The sequence below is a fragment of the Gadus macrocephalus genome, chromosome 20 (assembly GCF_031168955.1).
Source record: "Gadus macrocephalus chromosome 20, ASM3116895v1".
In the NCBI taxonomy this organism is placed as follows: Eukaryota; Metazoa; Chordata; class Actinopteri; order Gadiformes; family Gadidae; genus Gadus; species Gadus macrocephalus.
The window spans coordinates 22,865,303-22,884,334 of record NC_082401.1 but is presented as its reverse complement, the minus strand read 5'-3'; the positions used below and the strand labels follow the sequence as shown (position 1 = coordinate 22,884,334).

The 19,032-nt window shown below is 43.1% G+C and overlaps 1 protein-coding gene across 3 annotated transcripts; it reads left to right on the top strand.

Moving 5' to 3' along the window:
• The first annotated feature begins 186 nt into the window (after positions 1 to 186).
• On the top strand, positions 187 to 17,935 carry f5 (coagulation factor V). 3 transcript variants are annotated; one of them, XM_060040534.1, is made up of 26 exons: positions 210 to 492; positions 965 to 1,047; positions 1,313 to 1,435; positions 2,147 to 2,359; positions 2,868 to 3,029; positions 3,197 to 3,418; positions 3,542 to 3,707; positions 3,800 to 3,980; positions 4,060 to 4,156; positions 4,415 to 4,620; positions 5,124 to 5,271; positions 5,380 to 5,592; positions 5,689 to 7,114; positions 8,048 to 8,110; positions 8,507 to 8,675; positions 9,191 to 9,427; positions 9,594 to 9,819; positions 9,973 to 10,152; positions 10,383 to 10,499; positions 10,839 to 10,910; positions 11,009 to 11,094; positions 14,968 to 15,123; positions 16,079 to 16,223; positions 16,409 to 16,560; positions 16,866 to 17,048; positions 17,215 to 17,935. In XM_060040534.1, the coding sequence occupies exons 1-26, from the start codon at positions 329 to 331 to the stop codon at positions 17,359 to 17,361; spliced, it is 5,337 nt and encodes a 1,778-aa protein (XP_059896517.1). In that variant the 5' UTR covers positions 210 to 328; the 3' UTR covers positions 17,362 to 17,935. The 3 variants fall into 3 exon arrangements, with proteins under 3 accessions (XP_059896518.1, XP_059896516.1, XP_059896517.1); XM_060040533.1 differs by having other exon boundaries at positions 208 to 492; positions 5,689 to 8,110; XM_060040535.1 differs by lacking the exons at positions 9,191 to 9,427; positions 9,594 to 9,819; positions 9,973 to 10,152; ... (6 more) ...; positions 16,866 to 17,048; positions 17,215 to 17,935 and adding an exon at positions 8,963 to 9,150 and having other exon boundaries at positions 187 to 492; positions 5,689 to 8,110.
• Positions 17,936 to 19,032: the final 1,097 nt, after the last annotated feature.

The window sequence follows — 19,032 nt, the reverse complement described above, 5'->3', positions numbered from 1 at the left end:
AAAACAACAATCTGACTTAAATACAATGTAGGTCTTATGATTGTTCGAGGATCTGCAAAACAAAAATGAGACAGATTTTTAGATAGATGTGGAAAGGGAACGCCCAGTCACATATTGTTTTCATCTATTCTAACAGGTTGAAAAAAATCTAGACACAGTTCATTGCACTGGGACCCACTGAGTCATCTTGTCTATATGTTTGCTCGTGGTTCTGTATGTGTGTCAGTAACAGATAAAGCGTGTGGAGTGCGGAGCGTTGTGTCAGAATACGGTTTCCTGGCTTGAGGAGCAGACTGTGCGTTATCATCTGCCATTCCAATCCCCAGATATGAGGCTTTGCTCCTGGGCTGGACCCCAGTGCTTTGTGCCTTTCCTGGTTCTTCTGGCTGTTCTTCCACATGTCACAGCAGACCAGGACAACCCCAAGGAGAGACATTACTATGTGGCTGCTGTTGAGATTGACTGGAACTACTTGGGCAAGGATTCTCGTGGGTATGCCTCTAATCCACTTGATTTCTACTTCTGTTAATTCATGTTTGTTATGTAGTGCTAATTTTATTCATGTGATAACAGCATAAGGAACAGGTATTGTCTAATAAGTTGGCTTTCGTGACATTTGGCATTTGTGAATTAGTGAATTATTAACTTTGGCATGGCATTTGGCCCTCTTGGGTAGTCATGTTGCAGAGTCTGTGGATAGCTTGAGAAGCGGTTGTATTTGACTGCCAGTGCATGCTGTTCTAATCAGTTGAAAACATTGTAGTATGCGATGCAATCATCATTGGATAATATTTAAAATATCCTCATTGTAAATTCAGCTTTGCCATAAGCTAGTTACAAAGTTGCTTAAGGAACATTTCCTCAGCTTCCTTCCCCTGTGACTGGTTTGGTAATTGAATGAAGCTTGACTGGTGATGGGCGCAATGGGTGGATTCACTTTTTGTACTTTTCCACCCTGCTCCAGGAACGATTCCACCTATAAGAAAGTAGTCTTTAGGGAGTATGAGAGAGACTTCAAGCAGCCCAAGACTCATCCAACCTGGCTAGGTAAATCCTGTTCATCTCATTCAGTCTGCAATATTCTAAATAGATCCTTTTACCCTTACCCAATTTACTACTATTTACTAATTTTACCCTATACAGCTACAGTAATTTTAATTATATTAATCACTGCCATATTGTTTTCACCCACCCAAGTATTGTTCAATACTGTGAAAGTCTGTGACATGATGAGAATTCAAATGACTCCAGCAGATGAAGCTGAAAACATGACAATAATGGATAATGGACGGGGTGAATCGATGTTCCGCAGGTCTGCTGGGTCCAACACTGAGGGCTCAGGAGGGAGAGACCATTGTGGTCACCTTCAGGAACATGGCGGACCGGGAATACAGCCTCCACCCACATGGAATCGCTTACGGCAAACAGTCAGAGGGTGGGTGCTTGTTGTTACCCCTGGGTGTACTTACACACCCTGGCCCACACTTAATGTGGTGGTTAACCAAGTTCTGAAGACACTATCCCAAAGAATGTCAAATACATTGAACAATCAATTGGGAACATTCACAGAGTTCTGGTTGGTTGTTACTCATTATGTTAAGCAAACAAAATGAGGTAATACCCAAACAGCTGTGTTTAGCTTGTTTTGAAATATTAACCGAAGCAAGCAGATTCAGCGGGGGACAGTATTGAAGTCCAACAGGAAGTCTTGTTGAATGACGGGAATCAGTCTGGGACCCCCTCACAGAAAACAATAACCAAACCGGAAGAGTGCTCTTCCGGAACAAGTTCATTAATTAAATTAATACTTGAAGCAACAAGCCTTAGGAATTGGAGAAAAATTAAAGGACAGAACGTCTCAACCTTATTATCCAAACAAATGACTATCAAAAGATACAAGCAGGGTTACAGCATAAACACAAACAAAGACTCCCACACATATTACCATAGGATTTTTTTTTCAGCACGCATAAGAGGAAAACCATCATCAGCATCAATAATCCAACATTATAACATGATATTTCGCCTGATATATAAATACATAATTATTTTTAAATTAAGTGTTATTTATTTTTTGTCATTCACTTCAGAGAAAATACTTTTGTTTCCCTTTCCTTTCCACGAGACTGTAAACTGTTTTTTGCAGGGGCTCCGTATTTTGACAACACCTCTCTGAAGGAGAAGGAGGACGATGTGGTGCGCCCTGGTGGTGAGCACACGTATTACTGGGAGGTCACCTCCGCCGTAGCTCCGCAGAAAGCCGACCCCGCCTGCCTCACCTACACCTATGTCTCTCACCTGAACGTGGTGAAAGACTACAACAGTGGCCTCATCGGCACCTTGTTGCTCTGCAAGCCAGGTACACCCTCTCCCTGTGTGATGACTGCTCAGACACGCAACACAATACTGAATACACCCGTGTGGCTGTGTTTGAGTGGCAGATGAGAGAGGGTCAAGAATTGTAATAATATCCCAGTCTACTTCAACGCAATTCCCGTTCTCTTATGCTTCTTTTGAGCTGTGTAGGCCACCTCACAGTCCCTGGAGCAGGTAGAATATGAAACGGACAATAACAACAAAGAGAGGGAGAATAAGGACTTTTTTCCAAAACCAGTCATGGAAACAGATATCCCTCTATCAGAATTCCCCCCTCTCCCTTGCCTTTCCAAGCTTAACCCATGTTACTTAAAACAGAAATTACTCCTCAGATGTCCTGCCCTCTCTCCAATCATGCTCACTTGAAGCACCCTGTCCGTCGTGAGATGAGAATGCATGGAGAGGAGCTTAGTTAGGATGCATCGATCATATACACTGTCGGAGATATCTCTCAACTATCTCTCTCTACCTCGGTCTCTCTCTGATCCCAGGCAGTCTAAATGAGTTTGGCGAGCAAGTGCATTTCCCACAGGAGTATGTGTTCCTGTTCGGGGTGTTTGACGAGAAAGAGAGCTGGTTCACCCCAGCAGGCCACTCCTCAAGCAACCACGTGATGCACACTATCAATGGATATGCCGCGGGCTCCCTACCAGGTCAGTCCTCCTCCATCCTGTCCTCCAAAATAAGTCATAGGTCAATTAGTCAGTTAGCAAACATATTTCATATTTTCTGTATTTAAACTATTTATTTGAGTTATTATCACATATACAGACAGACAAACATGGACGCACCCAAATTAATCAATACAATTCCTCTCCAGATGTCGACATCTGTGCTCACAGCAGCGTGAGTCTGCATCTGGTGGGCATGAGCTCTGAGCAGGAGTTGTTCTCTGTGCACATGAACGGCCAAGTGCTGCAGCACCGGGGCCACAAGATGTCCACCGTGGGGCTGGTAAGCGGCTCGGCCACCACTGGCAGCATGAGGGCCGTTCACCCAGGCCGCTGGCTGCTGTCCTCACAGACCAACAAGCACATGGAAGGTATGTTCACTCAAACCACATTCATTCAGTGGCTATGGAGCTGGACATTCACACATGTAAAGTACATTTTTTGATATATGGTAAGGCCAATATACATTACCAAATAAAATGTCCATATTGCAGCCGGCATGCATGGCTTTGTGGATGTGAGGACTTGCAAGGGCTTCGAAGCTCACCGACGTAGGTTGACCATCGAGCAGCAGCGCCACAGCAAGGAGTGGACGTACTACATCGCCGCTGAGGAGATCATGTGGAACTACGCCCCCAAAATGCCAGCATACATTGACGAGTTAATGCCCTTTCAAAAGTTGGCTTCTCGCAAAAATATACAAACCGTGTTGATTATTACTAATATACATTCTTAATTTTTATTTATTTTAGGGACTTCAAGGTCAATTACCTTGACCAGGGTAACCACAGAATAGGCGGGATTTACAAAAAGGCTGTCTATACACAGTACACAGATGAAACGTTCACCGTGAGGTCAGAGGAAAAGCAGAGAAAAGCAGAGGTCGGCATACTGGGCCCTGTGATCAGGGCCCAGATCAGGGATGTCATCAAGGTACGAGTCAGACTTACTACCTACTTCCAGACTGAAGTGATAAGTGTACTGACTATATGTTCCCATTGATCTTTCACAGGTGGTCTTTAAGAACATGGCTTCCAAACCCTACAGCATCTACCCACATGGGCTGACCATCGAGAAGTCACAAGAGGGAGCGACGTATCCTGAAGGAGGTTGGCAACAGAACACTGTTCACAAGACGACAACAAACGCAACAATAACAAAATGGATCATATAATATGGCAATAAGCTAAACAAGCACATCAACAAATTCATATCCGACCAGAGAAGAATAGAATGGGAAAATAGAAGAATCATAGCGGATGATGGATATATGCTTTCTATGCAGACACCATCCAGTTGATTGGATTGGTGTGGGCTGCCTGTTCCCATAATCATAATACAATAATAGCTTCTCGGTTTATTTGAAGGCAATCAGACCCATGCTGTTCAGCCAGGTCAGACACACCATTATGAGTGGAAAGTGGTGGACGAAGATGAGCCCCTGGATACAGACGCACGGTGCCTGACCTACCTGTACCACAGTGCAGTGGATACACCCCGGGACATCGCCTCTGGGCTGATAGGACCCCTCCTCATCTGCAAGAGTCAGTCTCTGAATGTCAGGAATGTACAGGTAACACAACCCTAGTCTCACAAATCAGACTTTTGATTAACATTTAAAGATGTAAACCAAGATGTTTGGTCACACATGAATCAACCAATCACATCGATGGAGGCAGGGATCTTTAAGCACGCTATTGGCAAACACAAACTCAGCCAGCTGAAGAAAACTGTGAAAAGGTTGTTAAAAAGTTGTAAATGTGAAATTGTTTCAATCTTTTCCTAAATCGGGTTGGGCAATTGAATACCTAGCCACTGACTTGCCCAAACTATATCATGTATATATATTGTTTGGGCAATGTTCTTATATATAAGAACAATACAGCGTCACTTTTGACTCAGCTAGGTGAGTTCGCTCTCATGGTTAACCTAAAAGTGCTGGCTTTTAGGACTGCTGGATCACAGATTAACATAATATTGTTGACTTCAATAGTTTGTTTGAGATTAGGTTTACCTAACTAGGAGGCATACAAGCAATGACGTGTATTGATAAGATGGGTTTTGTGTTGTTCGAAGCTTAAAGCAGACAAGGAGCAGCATGCCATGTTCATGGTGTTTGATGAGAACAAGAGCTGGTACCTAGATGACAATATCCAAAGCACATGTGGGGGAGAAACTGTGAACAAGGCAGAACCAGGCTTTTATAAGTCAAATGTCATGCACAGTGAGTATCTCTATCTTTTATATTGTCCATGTATATCCGTAATTTTTTGTGTTAAATTCTAATTTGGTTGGAAAACACAAACACAGCTTTCTTTTTTTCTCTTCGCAGCGATTAATGGTTATGTGTTTGAGAGCGGTCAACTTTTGGGATTTTGTAATGGGGAAATTGCAACTTGGCATGTGTCAAGTGTTGGAGCACAGGACTACATTCAGTCTGTTACCTTCTATGGCCACACATTTAATCTCAATGACCGCACTGAAGACATCCTTGGACTCTACCCAATGACAGGGGAAACTATCTTCATGAACATGGACAATATTGGTCAGTTTTGGCTCGCTATGATTTTGTGCAATGTCAATGTTTTGATTGCTTTAGAATAGTCCTAAATGAAGTGTCTCTGTCTCCTGAATTATTCAGGGGTCTGGTTGCTCGCGACTCTGAACTCCCATGGGTCAACCAAGGGCATGCGAGTGAGATTCCAAGATGTGGAGTGTTACCGCGACTATGAATACGAGTACACTGACTACAACGAGCCAAACAAAGAGTTTGCTGTGTGGAAACCCGCCACTTTGGCAGAAATCGACAAGGAGGATGAATTAAAAAAGAAGCAAGAGATGGAAGAGAAGAAAGAAGCAGTAGTTGATAGTTACACAGACTATTACGCAGGCTTACTAGGCCTGAGATCTCTCAAGAAGCAAAGCAGCGATTCAGATGTCGAGCAGATAGACTTCTCCCTCCTTGACTTTGATGCAGTTGATGTTCCAGAGCAAGATTCAAAAACTTTTTCTGGTATCCAAACTACCACGACAAAGACGGATATGGAGAAAAGCAACATCATGAAAGAGCCAGACTCAATTCCAATGAGTCAAAATGAGACATTGTCAGCTCAGCAAGAGATATACAAAACAAACCTAACCACTTATATTCTAAACCAAAGCAAGAGTGAAACTGCCACATGGATGAAGAACAGCAGCGCAAGTATCGACACTAATGTCTCACGAAGCAAAGACAACATATCCACCAACCACAGTATGCCTACAAACCTTTTGCCCATAAACAGCACTTTTATTCCTGAGACAGCACATGCAATACTTAATAATACCACTATACCTTTGATATCTGGGGCTACCAATATTAGCATGACCTCAAAAACAAATGTGAGTTACACTTTTAAAGCTGAGGGAATTAATTCAACTCAGACCATGGGAAACAAGACCTCTGAACGCATCATTCAGACAGAGAACATACTTGAAGTGTTTTCTTATGTCGTACCTCCTCAAGGTCCCACTTCCAATGGTACTAATGAAATGGTTCGGCTGGATATAGAGGACCAGACAGGGTCTGCCTTGATTGGGGAGTCTGAGATAGAGCGAGGCGGCCAGCAGGGGCCTTTTGGAGATGGCATAAATGCTACAGTCTTGCCAGAGATCAATGCATCTTTTATCAATGACACAGATACATTTTATAATGTGACACAGTTAACAAAGGATATATTGTCCAACGTTAGTGAGGAGGCCATCAGTGAGGAAATGCATAATCATACCAGAAGAAAGGTGGATCGCTTGGTCATGAATATGACCAAGCCTTTTGGAGATGGGATAAATGCTACAGTCTTGCCAGAGATCAATGCATCTTCTATCAATGACACAGATACATTTTATAAACTGACACAGTTAACAAAGGATATTTTGTCTAATGTTATTGAGGAGGCCATTGGTTATGCATTTTTTTCCAAAAAGAAAATGCATAAACCAACCAAAAGCATGGTTGAGATCAAGGTGGAGGATACCATGAATATGACCAAGACAAACGACTCGATGCACACAGTGACCAAGACAGAGAACAGAAATCAAAGATATTCCTTTGGAAATGAAACAATTCCAGAAAATTCCATTGATGACGGTTTAAATTTTGAAAATGATTCAAATAACGTGACTAAAACTTTGACCTCACATAATGACAAAATAAGTACATCAATATATCATTCAGCAGAGCAAATGAGCTCTAACCAAAGCAAAAGTTGGGATGCCTTCCTTGACCAGTTCAATTCATTAAAAAGTTTCCTCAATGAGAATTTAATCTCTGGCTCCCCCGCACAAAACAGTAACCAGTTTCCAGAAACCAGCGATGTGGATCTGAGCGACTCAGTAAGCTCTGAGGAAATCGTAATCTACCTTCAAAACCACAGTTCAAATGCCATCAGAACCAGCCGCTTAGACCCACAGGGACACAACTGGACCTATGATGGGACACACCAAACTGTTCCTTTGATGATCCCTTATGAACATGTCAAGTATCACGGTTACGATGCCCCTCTTCCTGAAGCTCAGACGACCTCTACCCCAATAAAGAAGCCTAAGACGAAGAAGGTGAACCTCCGCCAACTACCACAGAAAGGCCGGAGCATGAAAACTAAGAAGAGGAAGGAATTCAAGCCCCAGCCCAGGAGTGGCCCGCCGGTCTCTCCTCCGGGATTCAACCCAGGAATGTCCCCCCGCGGGATGCGACCCAATGGGCCGCAGATACAGCCCGTCTCTAGCACAGAGGACCTGATCAACATACCGGTGGTCATCGGTGTTCCCCGGCCGGACTGGAGCGACTATGAGCTGTATGTTCCCAGTGACAATCGAGACAATCTTATTGACCTTCGTGATGATTCCAAGCAAGACGAGTATGAATATGTATCCTATAAAGACCCATATGGCAGCAAAGACGACATGATGAGTTTCACTCTGGATGAAGTCACCAAGTACTACCTTAAAACTGTGGGCAAGAATGTGAGGACTTATTTCATATCTGCTGAGGAGGTGGAGTGGGACTATGCTGGTTATGGACAGAGGTAAGTACATCGTCATTTCATTGACAGAAGGACAAACATTATGCACAGATGTTTTAAAGTTGCAATGTGTAACATTCACCTAGCTCGTAGCTACAAATAACCCGACATATCTGTAGTCAATGCTATTCTATAGTGATTTCAATAAAGTGATTTCAATAATAATTTCTTGTTAACAAAAATAACTTTGTTAACAAGAACTGGTAAAAATAACTCCCAGTAATGCCACCCAGGCCGCTGATCTATGATAGTCTGCGGGACAGTTACACTGCCAGTGAGAGCAAACACAACACTGCTATTGAGTATTCTTAACGTCTCACGTCAACTAACTTGGTAGGGTTCTTTCTTACAAATTGTGACTTTAAAGAGACCAAAATATTGATTCTGTTGTATTCGTAGGAGGCCAGAAAAGACACTCCAAACAAGGCGGGAGACCAAGTTCACCAAGGTGGTGTTCCGGGAGTACCTGGACAGTACCTTCACTACCCCAATCCTTCGTGGGGAGATGGAGGAGCACTTGGGCATCCTTGGGCCCCTTATCAAGGCAGAGGTTGGACAGAGCATTATGGTAAGACTAGCAGCCCCCGCCTGCCACTATTCAAGTCCAAACCTTAAACAATAGAGTGGCGAGGTCACGCCCCTTCCGGTAGGGCTCATGGGACCTATGAGATCGAAAAATTTGAATGAATTTCAATGGAGAGAAAGTAATTATTTTCTGGTCCCAGTCTTTATATGCCCCGGATTACACATGTTTTTTGTGGATTTAAATGATAATTTAAATCCACAAATATATATATATATTTGTGGATTTACTTCCTCTCCATTGAAACGCATTCATATTTTTCTATCTCATAGGTCCCATGGGCTCTACCGGAAGGGGCGTGACTTCGCCACTCATTTATAACACATAGAAATGATCTTTGGTGATCACATATTCTAGGATTTCCATATGTTTTGAGCCCTAAGTTTTCGGAGATGACAGGCCTAAATTGTACAAGACGTGGGTAAACTGTTTTCCAAATCAATCAATGACATTGTAATATTGCCTCTATTTCCACATTTCACATAACCCCTTGCTTGTAGGTAGTGTTCAGGAACAGGGCCAGCCGTCCATACTCAATGCACCCAAATGGAGTAACCTATACCAAGCTAACTGAGGGGTTGTCCTATGAGGACGATTCCAAATACTGGTATAAGTTTGACAATGAGGTTCAGCCCAACACCACCTTCACATACTTGTGGGAGGTACGCGAGATGGCGGGTCCAATGCCAGGCGAGTCCTCCTGCCGTACCTGGGCATACTACTCGGGTGTCAATCCTGTAAGTGTAATTGAATATCCTTGGTCAGTTCTTGTGCAGTATTCTAAATATATTCCATGACAAATATAATCGCTGAGGCAACACACAGCTTCCAATGTATTACTCCATTATATGGCCAATGCAACCTTGAAAATAGTAATATGATGGACGATATGGTTTCTTCTAGGAAAGAGATCTCCACTCTGGTTTAATTGGGCCTCTGCTGGTCTGTCGGAAAGATACCCTGAACACCAAGCTGGTCGATGTGAGGGAGTTTGTGCTCCTGTTCATGACCTTTGATGAGTCTCAGAGCTGGTACTATGAGAAGAATTCTGAGATGAGGAGGAGGAGGAAGAGTCGAGTAGGTGGAAGAACATTGGATCCCAACCTCAAAGAGAAGCTTCGGTTTCATTGTAAGAGGCCATGTTTGACTCAGATTATGAATGCTAGTACCTTGTACCCAGTACAATCTGTTTGATTGTTCTTCCTCAACCTAGGAAGAACATCCTGGTAAGGATACACATCATTACCATATTCATGAGAGCTTTCAACGTTGTGACCCACAGCCATCAACGGCATTATATTCAGCCTGAAGGGACTAAGGCTTTACACCAAGCAGCTGGCATGCTGGCACCTGATCAACATGGGTTCTCCCAAGGACGTTCACACTGTCCACTTCCACGGACAGACCTTCACCCAAATGAACACCAACAGCTACCGGCAGGCTGTGTACCCACTGCTGCCTGGTCAGTAGTCACTGCTCATGCTCTACTTAATGGTGCAATGTTGATCAATCAGTGGTGTCAACAAATATTGTGAAGGTGATAGGGGTATAGAAAGCCAAGAGAAAACATGCAATGCATATGTTTATGAAACACAGGCCACACCGATAACTTGTTGTAATTTTTGTCATTATGCTGAGCCATTTCTGTCATTCCATGGGCTCAGTCTCTCACAGTGCCATGCTCTTTCCCAGGCGGCTTTGCAACTCTAGAGATGTGGCCATCCAAGCCTGGTCTGTGGCAGCTGGATACAGAGGTGGGCGCCATCCAACAGAAGGGAATGCAGACCCTGTTCCTGGTCCTTGACAATGGTGTGAGCCGGTCGCCAACAGTATCTGTCTGGGGGATCAAACCATCGTAACAATCTCTCCCCAATTCACAAATACATCTGGTTCCAATATAATTTGTCATAATCGCTTTCTAGTGCAGTTTCAGCCAAAGAGCATTTTGCATTAAGCCTGCCACAGATTTAAAGAAAAAAAAATATATAGCAGTTACATCTTTGTGAAGACATTGGGATTCACTAATTCACAAAATATATTGTGAATTATATTGGTGTTGTTGTCACAATCGATGATGACCCAGACCTGTCTTGTCCTTTCACACATTATTTTATATATGGTACAATTATTTGTGTCTGTGTCCCCCAGAATGTTCCAATCCTCTGGGTCTCGAGTCCGGGAGTGTGAAAGACAGCCAGATCACATCCAACCACGTTAGAGGTATTGTGTCATAGCTTGACACACAACCACACATGCGACTGAGAGTAGTATACGTAGCAGTCATTATCACCAAAACCAATTTCTGTTCTCTTTTAAAGGGTACTGGGAGCCACATTTGGCCCGTCTGAATAAGCAGGGTAAATACAACGCTTGGAGTACAGATGAGGACAACAGTTGGATTCAGGTGTGTGTGTGTGTGTGTGTGTGTGTGTGTGTGTGTGTGTGTGTGTGTGTGTCTTTTTATAAAAAATTCATGTTAATACTGGAGAATCCCAGCAGCATAAAGGCACTTATACGATGTCCTTGCTTGCTTCTTGCTTCAGAGTCGTACTCACGCGAGAGCAGCCCAACGAGGCTTGAACTTAACTTTGAGCTAAGACCTCAAAATAATAGTACCTTCACTGAATGAAAAAGCGTTTAAAAAACAAACGCAATTTAAATAATCTCTGGACAAATTACATAAATTATATATAATGTATATTTATATATAACTAGAGTTTCCGCACGCGCGTTGCACACTCAACCTCTAGTTGTAAATAAACCCATATAGCTATAATGTCGAAACCCTGGTCGATAATGTAAGAAATTGGTGAGCGCATACTATGATAACATTTGGTCTATAATGTTATAATGTATAACATTTTGGTTCACCTATTACATAATGAAGCAAGGATAATAATTTCGTCCTTACGGAATGAAGCAAGCATATACATTTTCTCCTTATATTATAGTGTGAGCATTTTATGGGTTACAGGGATAATTGTTCATTGGAAAGCGTAGTAAACTGCATGCAAATCAATTATTCAATAGCTTTTACTGTTATTCAGGGCTCCAAGTGCATTGACCTTTTTAAAGGGGACATATTATACCACCAGGTGTGAGTGTGATTAGCCCGTAAAGGCCGTTTTGAAAATCTGCCTCTTCTGACATCACTAGTGGGCGTGTTCACCTGGATGTGTGCTTGACAGATCAGTCTACTAGCCTACCTAGTGGACTAAAGCAAACGTTGGTCATCACACTCACACCTGGTGGTATAATATGTCCCCTTTAAAATGAATGGCAACTGCTATTGGATAGTTGAAAATATTAATGACAAACAGCTTCTTCTGAAACTGAAACTTTTGTTTGTAGCAACCGCCCTAACTTAAGGCTTGTGTGGGGGAGAGGGAGAGGGCGGGGGCGGGGGTGTGAGGGCAAGATTGCGGATTGTACATCACGTTACCTGACGTAAGAGTTTAAGATGTTGTTTTATGATTACTTTTAACCAGAAAAATACAGAATTGAGATAAAAAATCTCCTTTCCAAGTGTCCTGGCCCAGAGAGGCAGCTGTAGCCTTCAGTCACACATAGCGTAGACACAAAACATTATAAAAATAAAACAAATAAAACTGTCGGCAGGGGGGAGGGGGGATATCAATATCTTAAGACATTTCAAGAGGCTCAAGGAGGGAAATAATCTACATTTTAGCAACAAAGTGTAAAGACGTTGCGGGAGGCTGAAGGAGGATACTAATATAACATTTAACAATAAAGAGTAGTCTATGTACAGAACGTCCTACCTGGCAGAGTGTGTCGACGGAGGGGCCGCTAGTCTATATACAGAACGTCTTACCTGGCAGAGTGCGGGCCCGTTAAAACAGTCGGAGAGGGGAGGATGTCAATATCGCAAAAGACATTTCGGGATGTTCATTGAGGTGGGTAAGATTAAAGAAAAAATAAAGTTTAGCAAAAAAGTGTGGTCAATAGACATAACGTCTTACCTGGGAGAGTGTGTCGACGCTATCTTGATCATGCCGTTGTCTTGTAACATTTCCATCAAGCGGTGTGGTGCGGTTTGGTGCGGCACAGTTGGCTTCTCCGCCACCAAAAGTTGGGCAGGGTCCGGCATTAAACGTGCTGAGCCGCTCCTATTTCCAGTATTCCTCCGTTTGGGTACCCAGCGGTGCCGAAAAGGGTGCCGTAAAAGGTGGAGCTACACACGCCGCCCGTTGATTGGTCGACAGAATCGTCACATCGGTGCGACAGGGGGATAAAAACAAACAAACTAACACAGAACCCGTGAGTTTTTTCTGGACAATGGCGAAAGAATATGTCGCACAAAATTTGAACGTCCTTCATTGTTGCTCTTTGTTAAATGTGTCGCGTTCTTCTTTTTCATTTAATTTATTAGCAGGCTACACTGTGTCTCGCGGCTATGATATCACAATGCTTACCTTTCTGCTGCGGCTATCGCCATGGGCTGCGACAGGGGGATAAAAACAAACTAACTAACACAGTACCCGTGAGGTATTTCTGGACAATGGCGAAAGCTTTGTTTATTGAAGAATATATCGCACAAAATTTGAATGTCCTTCATTGTTGCTCTTTGTTAAATGTATCGCGCTCTTCTTTTTCATTTAATTTATTAGCAGGCTACACTGTGTCTCGCGGCTATGATATCACAATGCTTACCTTTCTGCTGCGGCTATCGCCATGGGCTGCTATAGAGTGGCGAGGTCACGCCCCTTCCGGTATAGCTCATGGGACCTATGAGATCGAAAAATATGAATGGGTGTCAATGGAGAGAAAATAATTATTTTCTGGTCCCAGTCTTTATATGCCCTGGATTACACATGATGTTTGTGGATCTAAATGATAATTTTTCATGCAAAGAAAACTAAAGATTTTCGTGAAGAAGTTTGATGATTTTAGGTTTTATGTGAGGCCGCTTTGTGAACTACAGCTCTTCGCTGCTCTCGACGCATATGATATACGTCGCCACACCCGCACTTGGAACTCGGCACAGAGATGGCACATAGAGATGGCACATAACTAAAACTCTCCACATGCCCCAACTTATAGTGGTTTTCACCTCTTTCTATGCTTTTATCCTCGCCTTGAAAAAAAGTGGTGAAGTACGTGGAGCAGAGATCGCCGAAGAGCTGTAGTTCACAAAGCGGCCTCACATAAAACCTAAAATTATCAAACTTCTTCACGAAAATTTTTAGTTTTCTTTGCATGAAAAATTATCATTTAAATCCACAAACAACATATGTGTAATCCAGGGCATATAAAGACTGGGACCAGAAAATAATTATTTTCTCTCCATTGACACCCATTCATATTTTTCGATCTCATATGCCGCGTTTCCACTGCAGGGTGCGGAACGGATCAGATCGCAAAGGTGCGGTAGGGAGGGGGCGGTATAGCCCAGCTCAGTTCCGAGGTCGCGTTTCCACTGCCGACAGTACCCTTGGTGGTAGGCCGGATGTCGATCGCCGCGGCAGCTACGTAAACATCGTAAAAAACGTCTTCCTCCCCAAGAATGCAGACGAACGTCTCCACCTCCTTGTTCGCCCAAGCAAGCGTTTTACGCGACAAGTTAATTGTAAAGAATAATACCTCGAGGCTACTGTTCGTTTGTTTTTATCCCCGCGCCACCCGGAAGTGACGATTCTGTCGACCAATCAACGGAGGGGGGGTGTAGCTAGAATTTCACGGGACCCTTTCAGGCGTCTCGTCTCGTTTGCGGTACCCCAACGGAGGAGTCCCGAGAACGGGGCCGGAACGGGTACGGCAAAGTCCGGGTCACGCCCACTTTTGGCGGTGGAAACGCGACCCGACCCGCACCTTTGCGATCCGATCCGTTCCGCACCCTGCAGTGGAAACGCGCCAATAGGTCCCATGAGCTCTACCGGAAGGGGCGTGACTTCGCCACTCTATTGGCTTAAACCCGCACTACCTTAAGGGTACTGTCAGCGATGGAAACGCGAGCAGTAAACAAGCTTCCCGCTCTGAGCTGCACCTAATCGTACCGCAACCAACCGCACCGCTCGGTGCAAACGCGGCATCAGAGCGGCCGGCTGCTCGGTGAAAAAGCGGCTTTAGAGCGGCCAGTGGCTGGTAAGACTGCGCGAGCTGCAGGCTGCTTTGCACATTCAAAGGAGCAACACATTCAAACAATTGCAATTTAAAAGCAGTGTGTGCCATTCAATGCTACTACTACAATAAACAGTACCATGCTCGCAAGGTACGTGATGCCACAGAGAGGATCTGACTCATTAACCCTTTGATGCAGGTGGATTTCCTGCGGCCAGTGGTGATAAGCCAGGTGGCCACCCAGGGAGCCAAACAGATGTTTCATTCCCAGTACGTGGTCAACTACACCATCTCCTACAGCACAGACCGCAGAAGCTGGATCTTCTTCAAGGGTGACAGCCCATCATTTAGAAAGGTCAGTGCAGCAACTTGAATGCCCTCAGTAGTGTATCGCTGTTTCTCAGACACCACAGCGCTGCAGCAGGGGTTCAAACCAGTAAAGATCAGAATAGGTTTTAACGTATTGGGATGGAGGTTTAACCTGAAGATGTTACTTCATTACACTTACCTCTCCAAACCTCTTTGCAGTTTGAATTATTAACACCATGACAAACACTTTAAACACTGAGCCAAAATATTCCATGAACATTTGCTCGATTATATAAAAGATTATGATGAGAAACTAAGCCATTCAATTAAACTACAGAAACAATGCAGAATAAAGATGATGCTTGTTTCTCTCTGTCACTCATCAGAAATCACTGCTTTTATGATAAAATGGGGGAAATCCCAAGCACATACGTAGACACTCGAAGTTGAATACGAAAAAAACAGGCTTATTAGAGGATGAGAACTGTAGGGAAAAACAACATTGAACCCGAAACAAACGAAAAAAGAAATAGGACATTCACTAAAGCCCAGAATGGTCAAATACCACAGAGGTTGAAACAACGATCTGGCGTTGAGTGGGTGAAGAACCAGGGTTCAAACATGGCAGGGCCGATGACCGTAGATGGATGGCAGGTGTGCATATCCATCAGGTGTAGAGCCAATAGAACACCAAGAGCGGGAGACAGAGCAAAGCATCTGCTTGGCACGGCCAGGGCCGTAACAACTGCACAAATCAGAAACATTGATAGCCTTGCTGTCCCTGAGTTTTGATTATGTTTGTGATTTTTAAACTTGATTTTTCTCTTTATTTACAAAGATGCAGCATGATATAGAATGTTACCCAAGGATTATTCTATTTAGTACTAAAAGTATTTAGGACTAAAACTTAATCTTTATCTTTAATATTAACTTTTGTCTGTCTCTTGCTCACTGTTTCTCTGTCTGTCCCTCTAATTTTCTCTTGTCTATCTATTTTGAAGAATTTCCCTGGAAACAATGATGCTAATGGTGTGGAAAAGCAAATACTGTTCCCTCCTTTGATTGGACGCTACGTTAGATTCCACCCAAACCACTGGTATAAACGAGCCACGGTCCGCATGGAGATGTACGGTTGTGAGCTTGATGGTGAGAAGATATCAACACAAATGTCTGTATGTAAACAAATGTAATGATGTATATAAATACATCACTTAAATCGTATAAATATAATTGTTGATGTATGCCTTTGATGCAGCTTTGTGATGGAGAGTGGAATAGAGTGTCTCAGAAGAGCAATACTTCTGAGTTTTGACTAACAGCCCCCGTTGCAGGTTGCTCTGTGCCTCTGGGTATGGAGGGCGGACTGATCAAGGACCATCAGATCACGGCCAGCTCCAGGGCCACCAGCTGGTTTGGTGGTCCCTGGAACCCATCTCTCGCTCGCCTCAACTTACAGGGAACGGTCAATGCCTGGCAAGCTTTGGTACGATGATACCAAATATATTGATATTTGATATTTTTGGTCGTAAATATTTTTTTACGACCAATCAGATCACTCGAAATAAATTATCTTTTTTAAGTCAATCAGATCGCTCGATTGAATCATATCTCATCAAATCGCACCGGATCGTTCGAACTTTTGAAATCACATCGAATCGTTTCATATTAAAATGTATAGTCACTGAATAGTTTCGTAATGCATGTATCTAGATACGTATCGGATCGTCTTATAAAGGAGAGCTACACACCCCTAGTAATAATACTTCTTTCATGTATTTTTGGCTCCAGAATGCGGACATGAACCAGTGGCTTCAGATAGAATTGACCGAGGTCAAGAAGATCACAGGCATCATCACGCAGGGAGCAAAATCTATGGGCAAAGAGATGTATGTCGTCTCCTTTACCCTGGAATACAGCGAGGACGGCGTACGCTGGACGCAATACACAGACGACGAGGAATACACATCGAGGGTAAGTTATATTGGAAATGCAGTTTTTTTTTTAACAGCTTTATAGCAGTGTTGTTAAGGCACACACACCAATATTTTCTGTGATTATTTGTGATTCTGATTGAAGGTCTAGAACATTGCGATCCTAAACTTTTCCTTTCTTTATCCTTCCTTTCCTCTGGGTGCAGAGGTTCATCGGGAACACGGATAACAATGGCCCTGTGAGGAACTACATCTACCCGCCCATCTTCTCCCGGTTCATCCGGGTCATTCCCACGAGCTGGAAGAGCTCCATCACCATGCGAATGGAGTTGCTCGGCTGTGACTTTGAGTAACAGACTCATGCATCTTATGTGAAAATATGAATGCCTATAACATGTGACAGATGTGTGTCGATGACATAGGACATTGGACAAGACGAAGAAGCTTTCAGCTGGGAGTCAAACAGCATGCCAATAGAGCCATCGGAGCAAGAGATTCTATCCACTTTATCTCCTCAATAAATACACACTTTTGCATTCAGTTAACTAAACCCAATAAACAACACAACAAGACCATGCAAACAAAATTCCTATTTTAAAGTCAATGTCGTTTAGATGTTTATACTGACAGTATTTCAATGGAATAAATGTCTTATGAAAAGTTTGAATTAGCCAAAAAATGAATGCATTGACATCCCGGTTACTGATGATATTGAAAGCATCACCAAAACCATGCATAGTTTTAAAACATAGTTTATGACATGAAGATTTATGTATGTTTATAATTTTGCAACCTACTCGCTTGCTGTTGTCATATTCCAGAACGACAGAATTTATAATCAACTGAAACACTGCATGGAGAGTTGTTTGTATTATGAAAGCATCTTAAGGAATATGGATGAATGTATAAATGTTGGTCTCAACAGTTTTGAATCGTCCTATTATTAAATTTTTCCGTTCAACAATCCTTCTCAAAAAATTCTATAGTCATATTGGCAACAACCTTTATCGGTTTTATGGAGAGAATGAGAGAGCTTTTCATCCCAATAAAGACCTTGAATCTTGAGAGGGAGAGAGACACACACACACACACACACACACACACACACACACACACACACACACACACACACACACACACACACACACACACACACACACACACATGCAGTCAGGACCCTGCTGTGCTCATTATGGTGTGTGTGAGAACTTTGGATCTCTATCTCCCGCTATTAGCAACGTGTCACCTTTAGCACCTCTGCTGAGACGGGAGCCATCATAAAGTCACACCTTGGGGCTCCAGAGACAACAGTCACTTGCAGCTGCAGACGCAGATCACGTTTGTCCATCTGCCTGGTCCTGCTAAATTGGACACTGGAGGTGTGATCGTCACAGCATGGAGACCGAACTGTCAGATACTGATCCCCCTATAAGTAGCCTGTAGGGATAGGGGGTAGCCCATTCCCAGAAACCTATGCATATTCCTGCTGGGAAGGGAGATCAGAAGTATTTGGCCATTGTTTTATTGGTGGGCACGGATCAGCTAATGGGGTGCAATTATCTAACAAAAACTGAAAGACCTCCCTCTTTGTTTACAAAGTGTTTGGCAGTGTATGGTAGAAAATTTGTTAATTTTTGTTAATGGTTCGTTCATATAAAATATATTATTTTGGGGTCTGGTACACTGAAAAACATTGAAATCATCCTTTACACCGCCAGATGTCGCTATTACCTCGCAAGAGAAGGACATGACACAAGACAGGCGAAATGTCATGTCTAGGCTGCAAACGCTATAAACCCAAAATAATGTGCCTTTCTGAAAATATACTCATGACATCAAGTGCTCACTTCTCTATGGACCGTATTACATTCAGGTCACTCTTTATCCATACATCATACACACCCAGCAGGTCAATACAATTATATTAAAAAGTTGACCATCGCAAAATGTTCAAATCATAAGCCACATAATATCTGCGTCAGTTCTCAGCGTACCAAATAACAAGTTGTTGTTTGCAAACAATT

Bases quoted from the DNA above. Each gene is read 5' to 3' on its own strand.
- f5 (XM_060040533.1), top strand. From the start codon at position 329: ATGAGGCTTTGCTCCTGGGCTGGACCCCAGTGCTTTGTGCCTTTCCTG. The intron at 3,030-3,196 runs GTCAGTCCTCCT...ATTCCTCTCCAG, and splicing joins TGCCGCGGGCTCCCTACCAG to ATGTCGACATCTGTGCTCAC. The intron at 9,428-9,593 runs GTAAGTGTAATT...GGTTTCTTCTAG, and splicing joins ACTACTCGGGTGTCAATCCT to GAAAGAGATCTCCACTCTGG.